A 19690-nucleotide genomic window follows, 5' to 3' on the forward strand; every position below is an offset into this window, starting at 1 on the left:
ATACGCACACTTTAACATTTGCACGCATACGGGAACGCTAACGCTGACGACAGGGTGAGTAGGATAGCTCCACTATATATATTTCATATATAAAAGTCAAGCTAAAAACCACTTCAGTCTTCCATTGGGAATCTTTAGGTCCCATTTAAGAAAGCATATACTTTTTTCAATTGGGAATGGGGCCGAATAGCCTTGATTTTGAACTAAAAAATATCCACTGTTAATTGTTCATTTTCTAGTGATGTTTACATGTTCTCATATCAGTAGGAGGATAATTAGTTTAAACCTATTTACATTGTACTTAAGCTTGATTGCATCGAAAGCCTCTGGCTTATTTGAAACGCTCTTGAGTTCATTTTCTGGGCCTAGAACCAGTACTCGGTGTCTTTGGGGGAGATCTAAAGAACGCTCCTACACTGGGGTTCAATGCCTACTCATATAAATATGAAGTTGATATACATTGGCAGATTATGTCTTATTATTTGGACTAGATCAAACCTGTGAACTCCCAGTAGCTAGGGGCTTGGGGACAAGGCCATCTCAATATTAATGGCATAAGAATGTAGACTCAGGACAGGTACTGGAGCTGACCGAAGAAAAGTATGAGTTGGTAAACTGACCACAGTGCTCCAGCTAGGATTTGAACAGGCAGGGGAGGGGAGGCTATTTTGTCAAAAGAACACTTTAGACACAAAGTATTTTGTCAAAAGGGCACTTTCAAGCGCACTGGCATATATGGCATGCTCCCTCATGCATATTAATTTTTAACAATTAACAATTGTTTGAATATATTATTCCCATTATTATTAAACCATGAAAATAAAATGTCTACAGTGAGAACATTTATTGAAATTGTAATTAATGAGAGATTAATAAATTATAATTAAAAAATAATATTTTTTTTAAATAAAAGGGCAGGGCGAGGTCTCAGAAGGGCAAGGCGAGGCGCCCTTCCATTTAGCTGGAGCACCTGGAGCACTGTGACAAACCTGATTTCTTTTTAATACTTTTTAAAATGGCAAAAATATCAACATAACATAATTCAACAAACAAAAGACAGGTTTCATGACCATTCAATGTGTACTTTTCAACAAATTTCCCTTTGCAAAGAAAGACAGAGAGATCAAGGATGAACAGTTGACTTTATTAACAGACCTACAAATGACAAACAAATAGGGCAATGGGAATCTTGTGTTATTTTTAATGTTATACATTATAATCCATGGCTGTGTGCTACATGCATTTTATAAACAGTGACCACATCTTTGATCTTTGATGAAAAAACAGAATTTGTTTATAATTATTCACAGCAAATGTAGATGGATGAAAAGCAAATCAGATTCCGTGAAAATTGTTAGAGTACTTACAAATGATGGCCAGTGTCATGCATCTGCACACAAATAATGATACTTTTCACATGTTGTTCGCATCATTTAACAAGAGGGCAAAGATGGCCCAAGTTTGCTCACCCGAGAGTAGTCGGTTCATTCAATCTTTACCAAACATCAAACTTGACCTAGATATTGTCCGGACAAACATCCTGGTCAAGTTTCATCATTATTGAACCAAAACTCTGGCATATGGAGTGTTTTTGTTTTTGTAAGATTTGACCTGGTGACCTATATTTTGAGTTGACCCCCCCTTACCAAACATCAAACTTTGCTTACAAAAATAAATATTATGACCAAGATTCATAAAATCTGAAACAAAATTGTGACCTCTAGAGTGTTTACAAGAATAAGGAAAACTGCCCCACTCCCCCCTGGCAGCCATGTTATTCAACTGACCGGAACCATTTTCAAACTCAACTCTCATATTAAGGAAACAAATGTTCTGACCAAATTTCATGAAAATTGGGCCAAAAATGTGACTTCTAGAGTGTTCACATGTTTTCACTATATACATATAGAGAAAAATGCCCCGCCGTCTGGAGGCCATGTTTTTTCACCGTTCTGGACCATTTTCGAACGTGTCTGAGATATCAATAAAACCAATGTTTTGACCAACTTTCATGATGATTGGCCAAACATTGTGACTTCTAGAGTGTTTACAAGGTTTCTCTATAGCCAAATAAGGAAAACTGCCCCGCCCACTTGCGGCCATGTTTTTCAACGGACTGGAACCACTTTTGAACTCGACCAACATATCATTAAGGCAAACATTTTGACATAGTAACATGAAGATTGGGCATGACATGTGACTTCTACAGTGTTTACAAGGTTTTTCTTCTTTTTTTTACCTAGTGACCTAGTTTTTGACCAGGCACAACCCAGTTTCGAACTCGGCCGAGGTTTTATTGGGGCAAAGCTTTTGACCAAGTTTCATGAAGATGGGACAAGAAATGTGGCCTCTAGAGTGTTTACGAGCAAATGTTTACTGACGGACAGACTGACGGACGGACGGACATACGACGGACAAAGAACGGTCAGAAAAGCTCACCTGAGCAATCAGGTGAGCTAAAATTTCATATAGGTAACTTACTGAAGAGCATCTGTGATTTTCTTCATATTATATCGCTGATGTGCTATGCCTTCTAAACATTTCTTCTGCAAAGATTTAACTTCATCCAGCTTCTTCTTGTACTGTTCATGATCAAGCTACAACACAGAATGCACACAGCCACATGTATGATTAAAATACAGGTTAATAAAAAATGTTTTTTTCATTCTGGACATGATTGTAAGAACATGTGAACATTATAAACAAGTATTCCTGTTTGTTCTGACCAAAAAGCATTGTACTAGAGCTTTTTTGTTATATTATTGAAACACATTTTTTTACCATGAAATAAGAACCTGTAAAGACGACGATTGCTGTGATTTTTGTATATATATTGTACATGTATAACACAATCATAACAACAACTGGAATTTTTAAAGTTATGTACAAAAGTTACATTTGAGAAGAGTTCTTGAAATATTGACCGATAATTATGTCAGTCTGTTTAAAGCCATTTTTATCCACAATAATGGGAACGCTAAAATATTAAACATGTTGACGGACAGCATATTCAACTTGTCTTGTTTTTGTCAGAGATTCTGGCATTTTTTTCTTAACTGAACTGCTTGTATAGTAGATAAGTTATTGTTGCTATCAAGTAATTATCCCCACGCTTTTTGAAAAGCGTGGGGATATTGTGGTTATCTCCGCCGTCCGTCTGTCTGTCCATCCTGGCCACTATCTCCTCCTACACTATAAGTACTACAACCTTGAAACTTACACACACGGTAGATATGAGCATATGTGCGACCCTGCACTATTTGGAATTTTGATCTGACCCCTGGGTCAAAAGTTATGGGGGTTGGGGCGGGCCGGGTCTGAGATTTTCACTCATTTTTATACGCCCGTATAAAATACGGGACGTATTATGTGAAACCCCTTGGCGGGCGGGCGGGCGGCGGGCGGAAGGCATCACTTTGTCCGGACTCTAATTCAAATTGTATTCATCCGATCTTCACCAAACTTGGTCAGCAGTTGCATCTAGTTGATATCTAGGCCAAGTTCGAATATGGGTCATGCCGGGTCAAAAACTAGGTCATAGGGTCAATAAGTGCATTTTCAAAGGGGCCACTTTGTCCGGACTCTATTTCAAATTGTATTCATCCGATCTTCACCAAACTTGGTCAGCAGTTGCATCTAGTTGATATATAGGCCAAGTTCGAATATGGGTCATGCCGGGTCAAAAACTAGGTCATAGGGTCAATAAGTGCATTTTCAACGGCGCCACTTTGTCCGGACTCTAATTCAAATTGTATTCATCCGATCTTCACCAAACTTGGTCAGTAGTTGCATCTAGTTGATATCTAGGTCAAGTCCGAATATGGGTCATGCTGGGTCAAAAACTAGGTCAAAGGGTCAATTAGTGCATTTTACTTTGTCCGGACTCTAATTCAAATTGTATAAATCTTATCTTCACCAAACTTGGTCAGTAGTTGCATCTAGTTGATATCTAGGCCAAGTTCGAATATGGGTCATGCCAGGTAAAAAACTAGGTCATAGGGTCAATTAGTCCATTTTCAACAGCGCCACTTTGTCCGGACTCTTATTCAAATTGTATTCATCCGATCTTTACCAAACTTGGTCAGTAGTTGCATCTAGTTGATATCTAGGTCAAGTTCGAATATGGGTCATGTCGGGTCAAGAACTAGGTCATAGGGTCAATTAGTGCATTTTCAACGGCGCCACTTTGTCTGGACTCTAATTCAAATTGTATTCATCCGAAACTTTTAAACAACTTTTTATCCTGCGTCAAAGTGGTATGGGGGTCTAAACAATTATGATTTAAATATTGTGTTTTAGAGAACAAATGAGACTAAGTGTACACTTATTGATATCAATGCATATATATGAATATATCAGTTATATAAGTTGTTGTTGTTTTTTTTGCTTATTTCCAAAACAAATACATCAATCATCAGTGTATCATCTCCAATGGCACACGAATCGGGCGTATATTGCTCCATCATGCGGCGCTCTTGTTTATGTTAATTTACATTAACTTCTTCATTTCTGCACCGATTTACTTCAAATTGATACTGAACCTTTCTAATGACAATATGGTCAATCTCAACTATGCACGGCCCAATTACCAACCCTGGGGCGCTCCGCCCACATAGACCACACCCACCCAAAATTGCCTTTTACTATAATTTCTTCATTTCTACACTGATTCACTTCAAATTAATACTGAAATTCTCTTATTAGTGTTTTTCCCAGGAGGGCAAAGGGGCATGTTGCAGAAATTCAAAAAGGGCATTTTAACGCGCGGTTTATGCAAAAAAGGGCAGACATAGGCGTGGTGCCTTTTAAGCTATGAAAGTAATGTTATAGATAATAACTTATCAATGATAACGGCTATGGGTTTACTTGTTTAGGTTATTTTTACTTTATTATAATGTGATTACAACATTTATCATTAAGTTGAAGAGATGCATATCTTACTTTAGTGCATTTCTTACACATAATCATGTGTGAAACAATGAAGACAACATAATGAAGGTAACACAGGATATATTTTATTAGGATTTTTATATTTTGTGCAATAAAGGTATACCAAAACAATTTTATTAACATACTTTGATGCTTTGTTCCACATATAAGAAGAAAAAGGTTTTGCATAATACTCATTGAAACTTGAATGTGTATTTCATCAATACAAAATAAATATATATAGAGCCATACATATTAATTGCTCTAAAATAATATATATCATTTTTAAATAAAATGGTCAACATATGCTTTTTTATTAAACATAGTTAAATAATACTTTTAAATTTATATATTTATATTTAACGATTCCCTGTTAAGTATGTATCTTGTTTGGTGGCTTCACATGATTCTCCTGTTCTTTTTCAGGAAAGCTGTAACCACTTTTCGCATGTCAACGTCAGTGTGGGAGCTGGTATTCTGTTTAATTATGAGCAGACGGTTAGTGGTCTGAACTTCCAGACGGTTCCTGTGCTCTGTCACGATTAATTGTTCTTGTGAGAACACTCTTTCAACAGCCGCTGTTGATAGAATCAATTTTTCATGAGTTGACAGAAGCTTGGTCATGTGTGGAAACAGATTTCAAATTGATTCCTTTTTCGCCACAAGTTCATTCAGGATGACTTTGGGGGATTTCTTCTCAGCCACGAACTTAAACTTTAAATCTGCCCACTCTGCCAGCAGTTCTTCGTCTGGTAGCTGGAAGTGCCCAGCCAGCTTGAGTATTTCCTCTTCCCCGTGCATGGGGATCTGGCCCTGTGGCATATGGGTCAGGTCTAAGGCAGCCATCGCCGTTATCAATTCTGAGTGGTCGAGTCGTTCTTGCAGTTGCTCCAGGAGTGCGTCAATGAAGCTTTCCTTAGCTTTATGGATCTTTTCGTTTGTGTCCTCGACAACAATACCTAGCTTTTCCGCAAGTGAAGGCACCTTGGACAAGAATGGTCCCGCTCTGGTTTTCATTCTTTCTAAATTCAGAACCGTGGATTCTATTTGCGGTTGGACTGTCGAGAGATCAACGTCATTCCGTTCAAACACAAGTGTTAAACGGGAAAACACAGAGCAAATGTCACACAGAAGGTGAATGTAGAACAGCTTGTCGTACTGTTTCATTAATTTCAACAACACTCCCGCAGAAGCCCCGGCATTATCACCCAGCGCCTTGTCCCTGCCAGATGTGACGGCATTTTCCAGGTCCATGCATATAGCTTCATACAGCTTCCTGATTGATTGGAGGGCATTCTCATGGCTCAGCCACCTGGTGTGCACCGCCTTTTTAACTTTTAAATTCTGTTTTGTGTCAAGGTCACCAAGTTCTCGCATAAGATCCAATCTTCCTGCCTTGATTGTACTGTAGTGGTAATATTTTCAAAGGGCAGTTAACAGTTCGTCCACTGAATCAATTGCCCTAACACTTCCAAATGCTTTTGACACTGCCAGTTGTAGTCTGTTGTTCATGCAGTGCACGGGGATTACATGTAGATTGTCTCTGTTCAACTGCGCCACAACTCCGTTTTTTATCCCAACCATAACGGATGGCTGACGCTGGCAAACGACGTCATCTTTGCTAGATCAATGTCGGCCGTCTTCAGGTAGTCCCTGATGGACGAATAGATGACGTCAGCAGTGCCATTCGGAAGCTGAACATCTTGCAGGAAGGCCAACTAACTGGCGCCTTTGTCCACATATTTCATTACCAAAGCAAGATGTTTCCTACTGCTGACGTCAGTATATTCGTCCATCATCAATCCATACACCTCGCTGTTTTGTACCCGCTGGCGAACGTCTTCTTCAACGGTGTCTGCCTGGCACTGCATGAACTCGTAAACAATCCTCGTGCTTGTATATTGCGCATTTTTAGCTTTCAAGTACGAAAGGTTCGTAGCACCCAGCTCCACGCACAGGTCCACCAGTGGCTTAAACAGCGTAGTATGCGGCAGATTGTGTTGAACAAGAAAGTACAACACTTTCTGGGCGTCGATCAGAGCCTTCGCCTCCTTCGTGTCCAGTTCCCTGCTGATCGCGTTGATCTGAGAAGATTTATTGAGCTCAGCAGAAACGAAAGACTGGTGCTGAGTCGATTCTTCGTGACGCGTAATGACGTCGAGAGGTATTGATGTGCATCCTACTTTCGTCCACACAACATGGTTATTTCCGACAGACCACTTGTCACACAAGGCACAAAACATACTCTCAAACTTGTGTCCATCGGCACAAATGGCGGTTTCACAACAAAGCCACGGACGGCCTATCTTCCATTTTTCGCGAAAGCGAGTCGTATGGCTGTTATTATCATACTTGCTAGCATCTGTTTCGCTCTTCTTAGCGTTGTCGCTAGACTCCGGCATGGTCACATGCTCGCGCGCCCCATCCATAGCCGTGTCCGTTCTGTTAATTTAAAGCAAAAAAGTAATTGTAAGTTCATAATTTCGCAAAAAAAAATGCGAATACGAATATTGAGTATTTATGCATTTTGCGATACTGTTTATTAGAATTGGTTTGTATGTTTGTTCATTTTCTAATACACATATTTCACGTATTTATTAATTGCAACACAAAAAATCAAGCAATCTGTATTCCTGAAAATTTAACAATTAAGTTTCGGCAAATACTAATATATTTTTTTAAGTCTAATGCTCTTCAACTAGTACTGCATGGTTTCATTTATATTAGATGATTATGCTTTCCAAATAAGATAACGTAAATGAGAAATAAATTAAGCTTCGTTATAGTATGTGTTTTAGTTTGCGTTATATACTGAGTCTTTACAGTTGCACAGTAACATTTCATACTATACATGTATGTATAATTACCTTTCAGTTCCGTCGATCTTCTTAATGAATTTTAATAAGCTTATATTTGTTTTTGCAACTTTCACATTTTCCTTCTCCATTTGCGCCAACCTCCGTTTACACGACGGCATTTTCAGTCTTTAACAAATATTAGCAACACGCCTTTACAATTAAATAATAAATTGTCCAAATTAAACACAAGTCTTTTATATATTTATGTATTCCAAAATGCACTGATCAACACTTCTTTACAGACGTAGAGATGTGATTAAAGTTTGATCAAAAATGTATGGGGTATTTTATAAAAGGGTTCGTATATTGAATCCCTACAGACATTGGCAGGTAAGTTACGATTTGACACGCATTTTAATACACGACCCCCTCTTCACACCTTTCATGTCGCCAGCTAAAGAGCCCGTATTTTTTTTAAAGAAAAAAGTCCGTTTTTTGAAGCCCATCATGTGTTGGCAGGAAAGACATATATATGAATTGACACGCATTATAATACACGGCCGCAATTTTCACACCTTAAAAATCTCTAGCTAGATAGTCTGTATATTTGGTTTATCTACTATGGTAAAGGTGTGTAAGTTAATTGCCATAGGTAAATACATAATTAAAAATAAATCGTGCATTTACTCTGGATATAAGATTAAACACGAACATGTTTTTGTCGACTGTACGTGAATACTTATGATAATTTTAACATGAATCCCTATCGAACGCAGAAATTGGTGTTTGCATCGATCTAAGAACATGTTTCTTATGCGATGCGTATAAAGATTATTTCATTCTAATTGAGCCTGTTTTATACTCCCTCACATATATGCTTTGGAGAAGTCAGTTTGACTACCTATAAATCGAGAACTGTTATAGATTAAATCTACTCAATTAATATAGTCGATTAGACGTTGCCGTCTCTCGAGTAAATCAAGCACAGTCGGAGCGTCACAGACAATCAAGAAAGCTGATTTTGCGGACTAAGTTAGAACGTAAGGCAATAAAGATGTTATCGATAAGGGCGCGTGGCGAAATTTGCCTTTGAAAAAAAGGGCGCGTGGCGAAATTTGCCTTTGAAAAGGGCGGCGTGGCTTTTCGCCACGCTAAAATGGCCTGGGAAAAAACACTACTTATGACAATACGGTCAATCTCAACTATGCATGACAATACGGTCAATCTCAACTATGCATGGCCCCATTACCAACCCTGAGGCACCCCACCCACAAAGGCCACACCCACCCAAAATTGCCTTTTACTATAACTTCTTCATTTCTACACCGATTCACTTCTAATTGATACTGAACTTCTCTTGTGACAATACGGTCAATCTAAACTATGCATGGCCCAATTACCAACCCTGGGGCGCCCTGCCCAAATAGGCCACACCCACACAAAATTGCCTTTTACTATAATTTCTTCATTTCTACACCGATTCACTTCTAATTGATACTGAACTATTCTTATGTCAATCTCAACTATGCATAGCCCCATTACCAACCCTGGGGCGCCCTGCCCACATAGGCCACACCCACCCAAAATTGCATTTTACTTAACTTCTTCATTTCTACACCGATTCACTTCTAATTGATACTGAACTTCTCTTATGACAATACGCCAATACGGTCAATCTCAACTATGCATGGCCCCATTACCAACCCTGGGGCGCCCCTGGGTTAAACATGGGGATACGCGTCGGCCTCTGCCGCGCTATTTCCAGTTTAGTATTTTTTTCTGACTTGCAAAATATTCCAGAGACAAATAAACCTCGATTTTGAATAGAAACTATTTCCCCATCTTCAGTAACAGTGACCTTGACCCAATAGGCTTCATCTGTAAACAAACATGAGGTTTTGGTGCACTTTATTTATGCTTACATTAAATACCTTGATTCATTCTTAATATACAAATGTATAAAGCTTTAAACCTTTTTTGATTGTAACTGTTACCTTGATCACACCAATAACATCTACGATCCTTGTATATAAGGAATCATTGAATAAAGTCTAATTGAAGTAGGTTGGCGCTTCCATAAAAGAATGTCCAGGCGTAAATTACTCACCAAAGCTGAAGTTGTACTTGTATTTTACAAATAGTGGAAGTTCCTTGGACGTCTTTTAATACTTATGTACATGTATGCTGCTTTCTTATACACATGGCGTAAAAATCCCCCTCCAAAATCTTGCCATTCACTCTGTTTACTTGGACCACAAGCTACCATATACAGATATACAGTGCTCAGCAAGTGGTCAATATTGATTTTTAAAACTTTGTCTACAATCTAATTATCAGCGTCTAGCTTATAAAATCAGCCAGGCTAAATGTGCGTCTTCAGAAGCATAACTGTTATGTTGTTATTAATGACCATTAATAAAACAAGGATATCAGTAAAACTTATGGATGCTCCCCAATGATGTTTTGTCAATATATGGTTTAACTGTGTAGAAAAAAAAGTGTGACCTTGCGAAAATCTATTATTAGCCTCTGTGACCTTGACCCCTGTGACGTCACACCTCATCAAAAGGTAGAGATCCATGCAAGGTACGTACATGCTAAATATGTAAGAGATCGGTAAAATATTGAAGGCGCTATGAGAAACTGTAACAAAAGTGTGATGGAAAATCTATTATTAGCCTCTGTGACCTTGACACCAGTGACGTCAAACCTCATCAAAAGGTAGAGGTCCATGCAAGGTACCTACATGCCAAATATGTAAGAGATCGAAAAAATATTGAAGGCGATATGAGAAACTGTAACAAAAGTGTGACGGAAAATCTATTATTAGCTTCGGTGACCTTGACCTTAACCCAAGTGACGTCAAACCTTATCAAAAGGTAGAGGTCCATGGAAGGTACCAACATGTCAAATATGGAAGAGATCAGTAATAATTGAAGGCGCTATGAGAAACTGTAACAAAAGTGTGACGGAAAATCTATTATTAGCCTCAGTGACCTTGACCATGACCCCAGTGACTTCAAACCTCATCAAAGGTAGAGGTCCATGCAAGGTACCTACATGCCAAATATGTAAGAGATCGGTAAAATAATGAAGGCGCTATGAAAAACTGTAACAAAAGTGTGACGGAAAATATATTATTAGCCTCGGTGACCTTGGCACCAGTGACGTCAAACCGCATCAAAAGGTAGTGGTCCATGCAAGGTACCTACATGACAAATTTGGAAGAAATCAGTAAAGTATTGAAAGCACTATGAAAAACTGTAACAAAAGTGTGACGGAATTAAGGAAGTACGGAAGTATGGAAGTAAGGAACCTCAAACTAGCAACTATATGCTTCCCATATATACAGACATTAATCTATGCAACCCTGACGCATTCAAATCAGAAAACAAATCATCATACTTAAGTATGCGATGAGCCCATTCCCTATTTGCATTCTAAAATGAGAATTTAAAATTTGTAATAAAAAAAACACCTAAGAATGTTAACTCTTGTACAAATTCTAGCTTCAAACAGTGCCTTCCCCAGGAATTTGTTCAGGCGCCCCGGGGGTGGGTGACACCCCTCCCGACGTTGATTTTTTTAAAAATTTTACGTGTCAATTCACGTTCTGTGGTGCGTTATAACTCAAAGAAAAACAGCGTCAAAAGACGTCATTTGGTGCGCTATGACTCTTCAAAAAAATCCCACAGTCATTTAAAAATATATTTTTTTTATATTGTTTAATTGTTATAAAACTTTTCCGCACAGATAGTAAAATCCCGACTCGAACGATTCCCCAATACATCCGTTTCAACCCGACTCTAATACTGTATACTTACTATTTTTCAAGTTTCTATTTATTACCCGATAATCCCGTTTATTCCGTTTTTATCAATCTCTTTCTGGTAAATATTTACGATAAAAGCTTTCAGTTATTTCTTTAACACAAACCTTGCCATTTTTTAAGTGACTATTTATAGATTTGATGAAATATTGCCTCTGAATATGCGTCAATCCCCTGACCTGTTGTGTGCTTGTTAAAACGCTCAATACACGCCATTTGTATGCAATAGACGCGACGTTGTATATGCTGCATAATTTTCGCGCTCTTTTTAATTGAGAAAAAGATTCGACACATTGTCAAAATAAATTTGCACTGCTAATTTGAAGCAAAAATATTTAACGTTGCGGTAACATTTACATCCGGAAGTGTGTTTCGGATTAAAAACGCGTTAACATCGACTTACGGTAATGAGTTTCGGATTACAAATTTAATTATTCCCATTTGAGATTTCAACAAATATTAACCGTTGCGTCATAAATTCAACGATAATTTGTTTACACACTTAACGAGTCGAATAAATGTTTTGACGGAATTATGCATAAAATTCCCGTTGTCCACGAGGATCACGGCCGGTTGCCATCATCAGTCTTCTAACTATCGATTATCGGACGAAACATTTACAAGTGTGCGTTATTAATTCAACGAAAATTTGTTAAAGCGCATTACGTGTCGAATAAATGTCAGAAAAACGACGTGAATCAGTTCTATAAATGGACATGTTGAAATATACATGTACTGGAATTAAATAAATTGTTATCACATAATTGTAACCGGGAGTCATTTGCACAACTTACTCGCTATAATAATTAATTGTTTACCACTTGCAATTAATTTCTTGTATTAATTATGAGTCATAGGTAACACTTGTTTACAGTAAAAAGGTGTGATGATGATGCCCGAAACCGTCTTTAATGTTCTGTACTGTAATAATTACCGGTTTTATATTACTTAAAGGATACAACTTCTGCTAATCAAGCTGCGATAAACTCTTACTTCATGCCCGACGTCAATCAAAAATAATGGTCGATAGTTAACCCCGCCCTCATAAGCATTCGTGTAACCGATTGGACGATGAACTTCACAGTTTGACGACTGGAAAGTTACAAGATACATCCTTGTCAGCATTTAAATGACCGTGAAATGTGGCTAGAATAATCGATACGCGCGTCATGCTATTCTATCAGTGAATTATCCATTACCCCATGTGGTGTTTATGGCGATTACTTGTGAAAGAAGGTACCGAGTGCTCTTTTAAAACAGGGAATATTGATACACTGATAGGGAAACCTTGATTTGTTTGGACAATCTCCACTTTCTTTTACTGAAGAATACACTGTTTGGAAAATTTCAAGCGCCCCGGGGACTCTGATTTCGAAATTCAAGCGCCCCAGCAAGGGGCGCTTAAATGGCCTGGGGAAGACCCTGCTTCAAATAAAAAATGCTCATGTATTTTGTGTTGATCGTTTGTCTGTATGAAACTTTTAACTTTCAGAAATCACATGAACAGTATGCTACACATGTTCATGTTACGTTATGAATATGGAAAACCTGGGTGTACCGGTTGTATTTTTGTATAAAAACTGTGTACACACAGATAAAATTGAGATCCCTTAATTTCGCTTTAAAGTTTCATAGTTATCATACGGAAACCATTTTACTATTTCGGGTCACTGTGACCTTGACCTTTGACCAAGTGACCTGAAAATCAATAGGGGCCATCTGCCAGTCATGATCAATGTACCTATGAAGTTTCATGATCCTAGGCGTAAGCGTTCTTGAGTTATCATCGGAAACCACTTTCTATTTCAAGTCAATGTGACCTTGACCTTTGACCTAGTGACCTGAAAATCAATAGGGGTCATTTGCGAGTCATGATAATGTACCTATGAAGTTTCATAATCCCAGGCGTAAGCGTTCTTGAGTTATCATCGGAAAACCATTTTACTTCTTCGAGTCACTGTGACCTTGACCTTTGACCTAGTGACCTCAAAATCAATAGGGGTCATCTACAAGTCATGATCAATGTACCTATGAAGTTTCATGATCCTAGGCCTAAGCGTTCTTGAGTTATCAACAAAAAACCATCTGGTGGACGGACGGACCGACATGTGCAAAACAATATACCCCCTCTTCTTCGAAGGGGGGCATAAAAAGTGTCAATACAAAAGCTCAATTCTTTGAGTTTTTTAGCAGAAACCCATTGTCTTTATTGAGTAACAGTGATCTGAGCCCCATCTGCAATTCAAAAACTAGAACTTGTCTGAGTAGCGAAGTTATACCCCAACAGATTGTGGATTGTAGTAATATGTAGCAAGTTATACCCCAATAGCATGTGTATTGTGGTAATGTGTAGTGAGTTATCAGTTATACCCCAGAAGCTTGTGGAGTGTGATAATGTGTAGCAAGTTACACCCCAGCAGCATGTGGATTTTAGTAATGAGTAGTAAGTTATACCCCAGAAGCATGTGGATTGTGATATTGTGTAGCAAGTTATACCCCAACAGCAAGTGGATTGTGGTATTGTGTAGCAAGTTATACCCTTACAGCAAGTGGATTGTGGTATTGTGTAGCAAGTTATATCCTAACAGCAAGTGGATGGTACTTGTGTGTAGCAAGTTATACCCCAACAGCAAGTGGATTGTGGTATTGTGTAGCAAGTTATACCCTAACAGCAAGTGGATGGTACTTATGTGTAGCAAGTTATACCCCAACAGCAAGTGGATTGTGGTATTGTGTAGCAAGTTATACCCTAACAGCAAGTGGATGGTACTTATGTGTAGCAAGTTATACCCCAACAGCAAGTGGATTGTGGTATTGTGTAGCAAGTTATACCCTAACAGCAAGTGGATTGTAGTAATGTGTAGCAAGTTATACCCCAAAACAAAAGCAAGTGGATTTTGGTAATGTGTAGCAAGTTATACCCCAACGACAAGTGCATTGTGGTAATGTGTAGCAAGTTATACCCCTACAGCATGTGGATTGTGGTAATGTGTAGCAAGTAATACCCCAACAGCATGTGGATTGTGGTTATGTGTATCAAGTTATACCCCAACACCATGTGGATTGTGGTAATGTGTAATAACCTAATGCTTGGTAAAGGGGGTTATAGTTAATTTATATGGTTTCTGTTGCACGACATAATCTCAATTTATAAAAAAATCCATTTTCCTATTAAAACAAAGTTTTTTCCCCAGGCCCTTTTGCGTGGCACTGCGCCACTCCACATTTCTTAAGCGCGACTCTGCCCTTTTCAAAGGCAAAAGCCGCAATGTCTCCTTAATGATAACATCTTAATTGCCCCATCACAAAACTTCAATGAAGACTAGTATCAGAGTATGGCCCAAAGGCAGCAAAGATGCGCCCAGTTGTGAATTAGTCATGCCTGAATAACCCGGTATCAATATCTATCCATAATTTCAGTGGCTTTGTTATACCACACACTTATCGGTCCATTATTTGTACTCTTTCATGATACTAACGTGGACAGTTACTTAGGAGGCTAATGATGAAATCCAAGTGCAATCCTTGTGGACATTGGGCGTTATCTGCATAAAACAGTTATATTAAAACATATAATTCTACGCTTAATTTAATTAAAAAAAACAACAACTTTTATCTTTGTCGTCATGATCTTTAAGCTAATTAATTATTGAAACAATTACTGTACTGTTTACTCCACTGTAACTCCAATATAGTGCCGTCCGTTATAAGTCTGTGTCCAATATAACGCGGGGATGCTTGGATCCCGTTTTTTTCCAACCTTCAATTTCTGATTCAAATCCATGTTATGCAACTTCATGTTTTTTCAGAAAATTCAAAGAAGCCGCCCGACGATCACAGCATGATTGCTTTATCCGTCCATTTAACTGATTTTAATCGATTAGAGGTTAAACGACACTCGACAGCTAATTGGTGTTAATCTGTTGTGTAATGTCAATAAAGGTGTGAAAACTCGCGAGTCCGTGTTTATTACATGTATTCCCTATCAGAACGGTTCGGTGCGCTTATTTCAATAAGGTAAGTGCAAGCAGAATAATTATCAAATAAAAGTTATTTAAAACGATTAGGCCTAAAAAAAACAAGAGCTTTGTCACAGACGTGACATGCCGCATTGACACACAATATTTTCATGACGTCTTCACAAAAAACAGCGGACACCATGCTCAATTTTTAAAATGCACTAAGTGACCCCTTGACCTAGTTTTTGACCCAGAAAGGCACATGTTCTAATTGGCCTTAAGATCATCTCCATAAAACTTCTGACCAAGTTTGGTGAAGATCGGATGTAAACTACTTGAATTAGAGAGCGGACACCATGCTGCATGTTAAAAAACGCACTAAGTGACCCCGTGACCTAGTTTTAGGCCCGGAATGGCCCATGTTCAAACTTGTCCTAGAGATCATTTAGATAAAACTTGTGACCAAGTTTGGTGAGGATTGGATGAAAACTACTTGAATTAGAGAGCGGACAACATGGTGAGGTTTAAAACGCACTAAGTGACCCTGTGACCTTGTTTTTGACCCGGCATGACCCATATTCAAACTTGACCTAGACATTATCAAGATACAAGTTCTGACCAATTTTTTGTGACGATTGGATAAAAACTTCTTGAATTTGAGAGCGGGCAACATGGTGAGGTTTAAAACACACTAAGTGACCCCGTGACCTACTTTTTGACCCGGCATGGCCCATGTTCGAACTTGATCTACACATCATCTAGTTACAACTTCTGACCAAGTGTGGTGAAGATCGGATTTAAACTACTTGAAATAGAGAGCGGCCACCATGCTCAATGTGTAAAACGTACTAAGTGACTCTGTGACCTAGTTTTTGATCTGGCATGGCCCATGTTCAAATTTGGCCTACAGATCATCTAGATAAAACTTCTGACCAAGTTTGGTGAAGATCGGATGAAAACTACTTGAATAAGAGAAAGGACACCATGCTGAATGTTAAAAAAACGCACTAAGTGACCCCGTGACCTAGTTTTTGATCCGGCAAGGCCCATGTACGAATTGGCCTTAAGATCATCTAGATACAACTTCTGACTAAGTTTGGTGAAGATCGGATGAAAACTACTTGAATTAGAGAGCGGACAACATGCTGAATGTTTAAAACGCACTAAGTGACCCTGTGACCTAGTTTTTGACCCGGCAAGGCCCATGTTCGAACTTGGCCTAGACATCATGTAGTTACAACTTCTGACCAAGTTTGGTGAAGATCTGATGAAAACTACATGAATTAGAGAGCGGACACTTAATACGGACCGACAGACAGACCAACCGACCGACAGAAGTTCACTCCTATATACTCCCCTAAACTTCGTTTGTGGGGGTATAATAATGATGTGGTTCTGGTTACATTGCCAAAGTTTCTAGGTAGGGTAGGTCGATTTTTTAATTTTTTAATTTAATTTTTTTATTTTCTTCTGACAAGATGACTGTTTTTAAAAGTCATTTTATGCGGATGGTTTTCACATAAAACCTCTATGTACACCATAGAAAAGTGTTCCCATTATTGTGTAGTGATCTTCATTGTATATTTATCATTTTAACAACTCTATTTTCCATCCAGGTGAGACTCAACCTATGATAAAAACCAACAGAACAACCACCATGATTCCGGTTTACGCCCAAAAACTAAGTTTAATACGAGTGTATGAACAAAATGAATGCAACTTGATCAAAGAAAATATCAATGTTATTAAATCAGGTAATTGAAAGTTGAAAAAATCACAGTTTTACCCCACCCACTCTCGATCTCATGAAACTAATCCAGTGCTTTGCACAGGATTTTTTTTCAGACGGGCCGGGCTGTTAGGGGGGATATGGGCTGCACCCACCATACGTTATTTTATTACATTTGTAGAGTGAAATGAAGTTATTTAATGCGTTATGACTCTTCAAGAAAAAAAGAGGGCCATGATGGCCCTGAATTGCTCACCTGAATAACCAAATACAATCGTAACCCAGATTTCATCAAAATAAACATTCTGACCAAATTTCATAAAGATTAGTGAAAACTGTGACCTCTATTGTCTACACAAGGTTTTTCTATTATTTGACCTAGTAACCTAGTTTTTGACCCTAGGTGACACAAATACAATCCCAACCCAGATTTCATCAAGATAAACATTCTGACCAAATTTCATAAAGATTGGATGAAAACTGTGACCTCTATTGTCTATACAAGGTTTTTCTATTATTTGACCTAGTGACCTAGTTTTTGACCTAGTGACCTAGTTTTTGACCCCAAATGACCCAAATACAAACCCAACCCAGATTTCATCAAGATAAACATTCTGACCAAATTTCACTAAGATTGGATGAAAACTGTGACCTCTACTGTCTACACAAACAAATTGTTGTCGGTTTTTCTAGTTTTTTACCTAGTGACCTAGTTTTTGACCTCAGATGACCCAAATACAATCCCAACCCAGATTTAATCAAGATAAACATTCTGACCAAATGTCATAAAGATTGGATGAAAACTGTGACCTCTATTGTCTACACAAGGTTTTTCTATTATTTGACTTGTTTTTTACCTAGTGACCTAGTTTTTTAGCCCAGATGACCCAAATACAATCCCAACCCAGATTTTATCAAGATAAACATTCTGACCAAATTTCATAAAGATTGGATGAAAACTGTGACCTCTACTGTCTACACAAGGTTTTTCTATTATTTGACCTAGTTTATGACCTAGGTTTTGACCCCAGATGACCCAAATACAATCTAAACCCAGATTTCATCAAGATAAACATTCTGACCAAATTTCATTAAGATTGGATGAAAACTGCGACCTCTATTGTCTACACAAGGTTTTTCTATTATTTGACCTATTATGTGACCTAGCTTTTGACCCCAGATGACCCAAATACAATCCCAACCCAGATTTCATCAAGATAAACATTCTGACCAAATTTCATAAAGATTGGATGAAAACTGTGACCTCTACTGTCTACACAAGGTTTTTCTATTATTTGACCTAGTTTTTGACCTAGTGACCTAGTTTTTGACCCCAGATGACCCGAATACATTCCTAACCCAGATTTCATCAAGATAAACATTCTGAGCAAATTTCATAAAGATTGGATGAATACTGTGACCTCTACTGTCTACACAAACAAATTGTTGACGGACACACGCACGCACACACACACATACGGTCGCCGGACATCACACGGTCACATAAGCTCACCATGTCACTTCGTGACAGGTGAGCTAAAAACAGCAATGACATTATTTATAACAACATTTAAAAAAATTGTTTTACCCTTTCCGCAAAGATACCAATAATCCCGTCTTGATCGATTCCTCAATACATCCGTATCAACCATACTGTCTATCTATTACTGCATATACTTACTACTTTTCCCGTCGCTACTCATAACCAGATAATCCCTTATATTCCAGTTGTAAAGCAAATTCTGGTAAATACAATAAAAGTGATCAAGAAACACAAACATATGACATTTTTCTAAAGTATCAAATACATTTTGGCATCTGTTACTATTTAAATAGTAAATAAATGTGATGAAATAACATCCAATCTGTTGTTTTTTTTCCCACTGATCACTCTTTTATCGCCTTACGTGATGTTTATGTTTTATACAACACAAAATACACCAACACTTTCCATGCGACATTTTACATGTCTGAATACTTTTCGCGCGCTTTTTATGGAGACAAAGGCTAAAGCACTGTTTATTTGACACGAAAATGTGTTATAAATGTCACGTTGGTATTAAAATTTGGAAGCGTGTTTCGGATTACAAGTTGAATAATGCTCATTTGAGAATCAAACAAAACATTTACAGTTGTGCCTAACTAACTCAACGATAATTTGTTAAAGCTCATTACGTGTCGAATACATGTTTTGACTATATTATGCATGAAATGCACAATTTCCACCAGGATTTCACCCGGTTGCATTCTGTCTTCTAAGTAAGTGGCCGAGATTTCATTGTGGAGTTGTACACCTTATGGACCGATGAGTATGTTAGATAACAAAGCAAACAAACTGCCATAAAATCACACACTTATGAAAATTATGTCACTCTTCGTCTGCATGGTTTAACTGCAGGTACAGGTATGACTGCTTACGAGTGTTGTCGCTCATTCAAAGCGTGCG

The 19690-nt window shown here is 38.1% G+C and overlaps 1 protein-coding gene and 1 long non-coding RNA gene across 2 annotated transcripts in view; one reads left to right on the forward strand and one right to left on the reverse strand.

Annotated features, from left to right (window-relative positions):
- Positions 1-19690, reverse strand: part of LOC127843258 (ion channel TACAN-like) — a 39902-nt gene that overhangs the window by 18225 nt on the left and 1987 nt on the right. The window contains exon 2 of the mRNA XM_052373129.1: positions 2482-2597. Within this exon, the coding sequence (XP_052229089.1) occupies positions 2482-2597 (116 nt within the window). The remainder of the gene's footprint in view (positions 1-2481; positions 2598-19690) is intronic.
- LOC127843433 (uncharacterized) lies at positions 3541-4367 on the forward strand. Its single transcript, XR_008032210.1, has 2 exons — positions 3541-3807; positions 4110-4367. It is a non-coding gene; the product is annotated as an uncharacterized LOC127843433 (long non-coding RNA).

This window comes from Dreissena polymorpha, chromosome 1 (genome assembly GCF_020536995.1).
Source record: "Dreissena polymorpha isolate Duluth1 chromosome 1, UMN_Dpol_1.0, whole genome shotgun sequence".
NCBI classification, from domain to species: Eukaryota; Metazoa; Mollusca; class Bivalvia; order Myida; family Dreissenidae; genus Dreissena; species Dreissena polymorpha.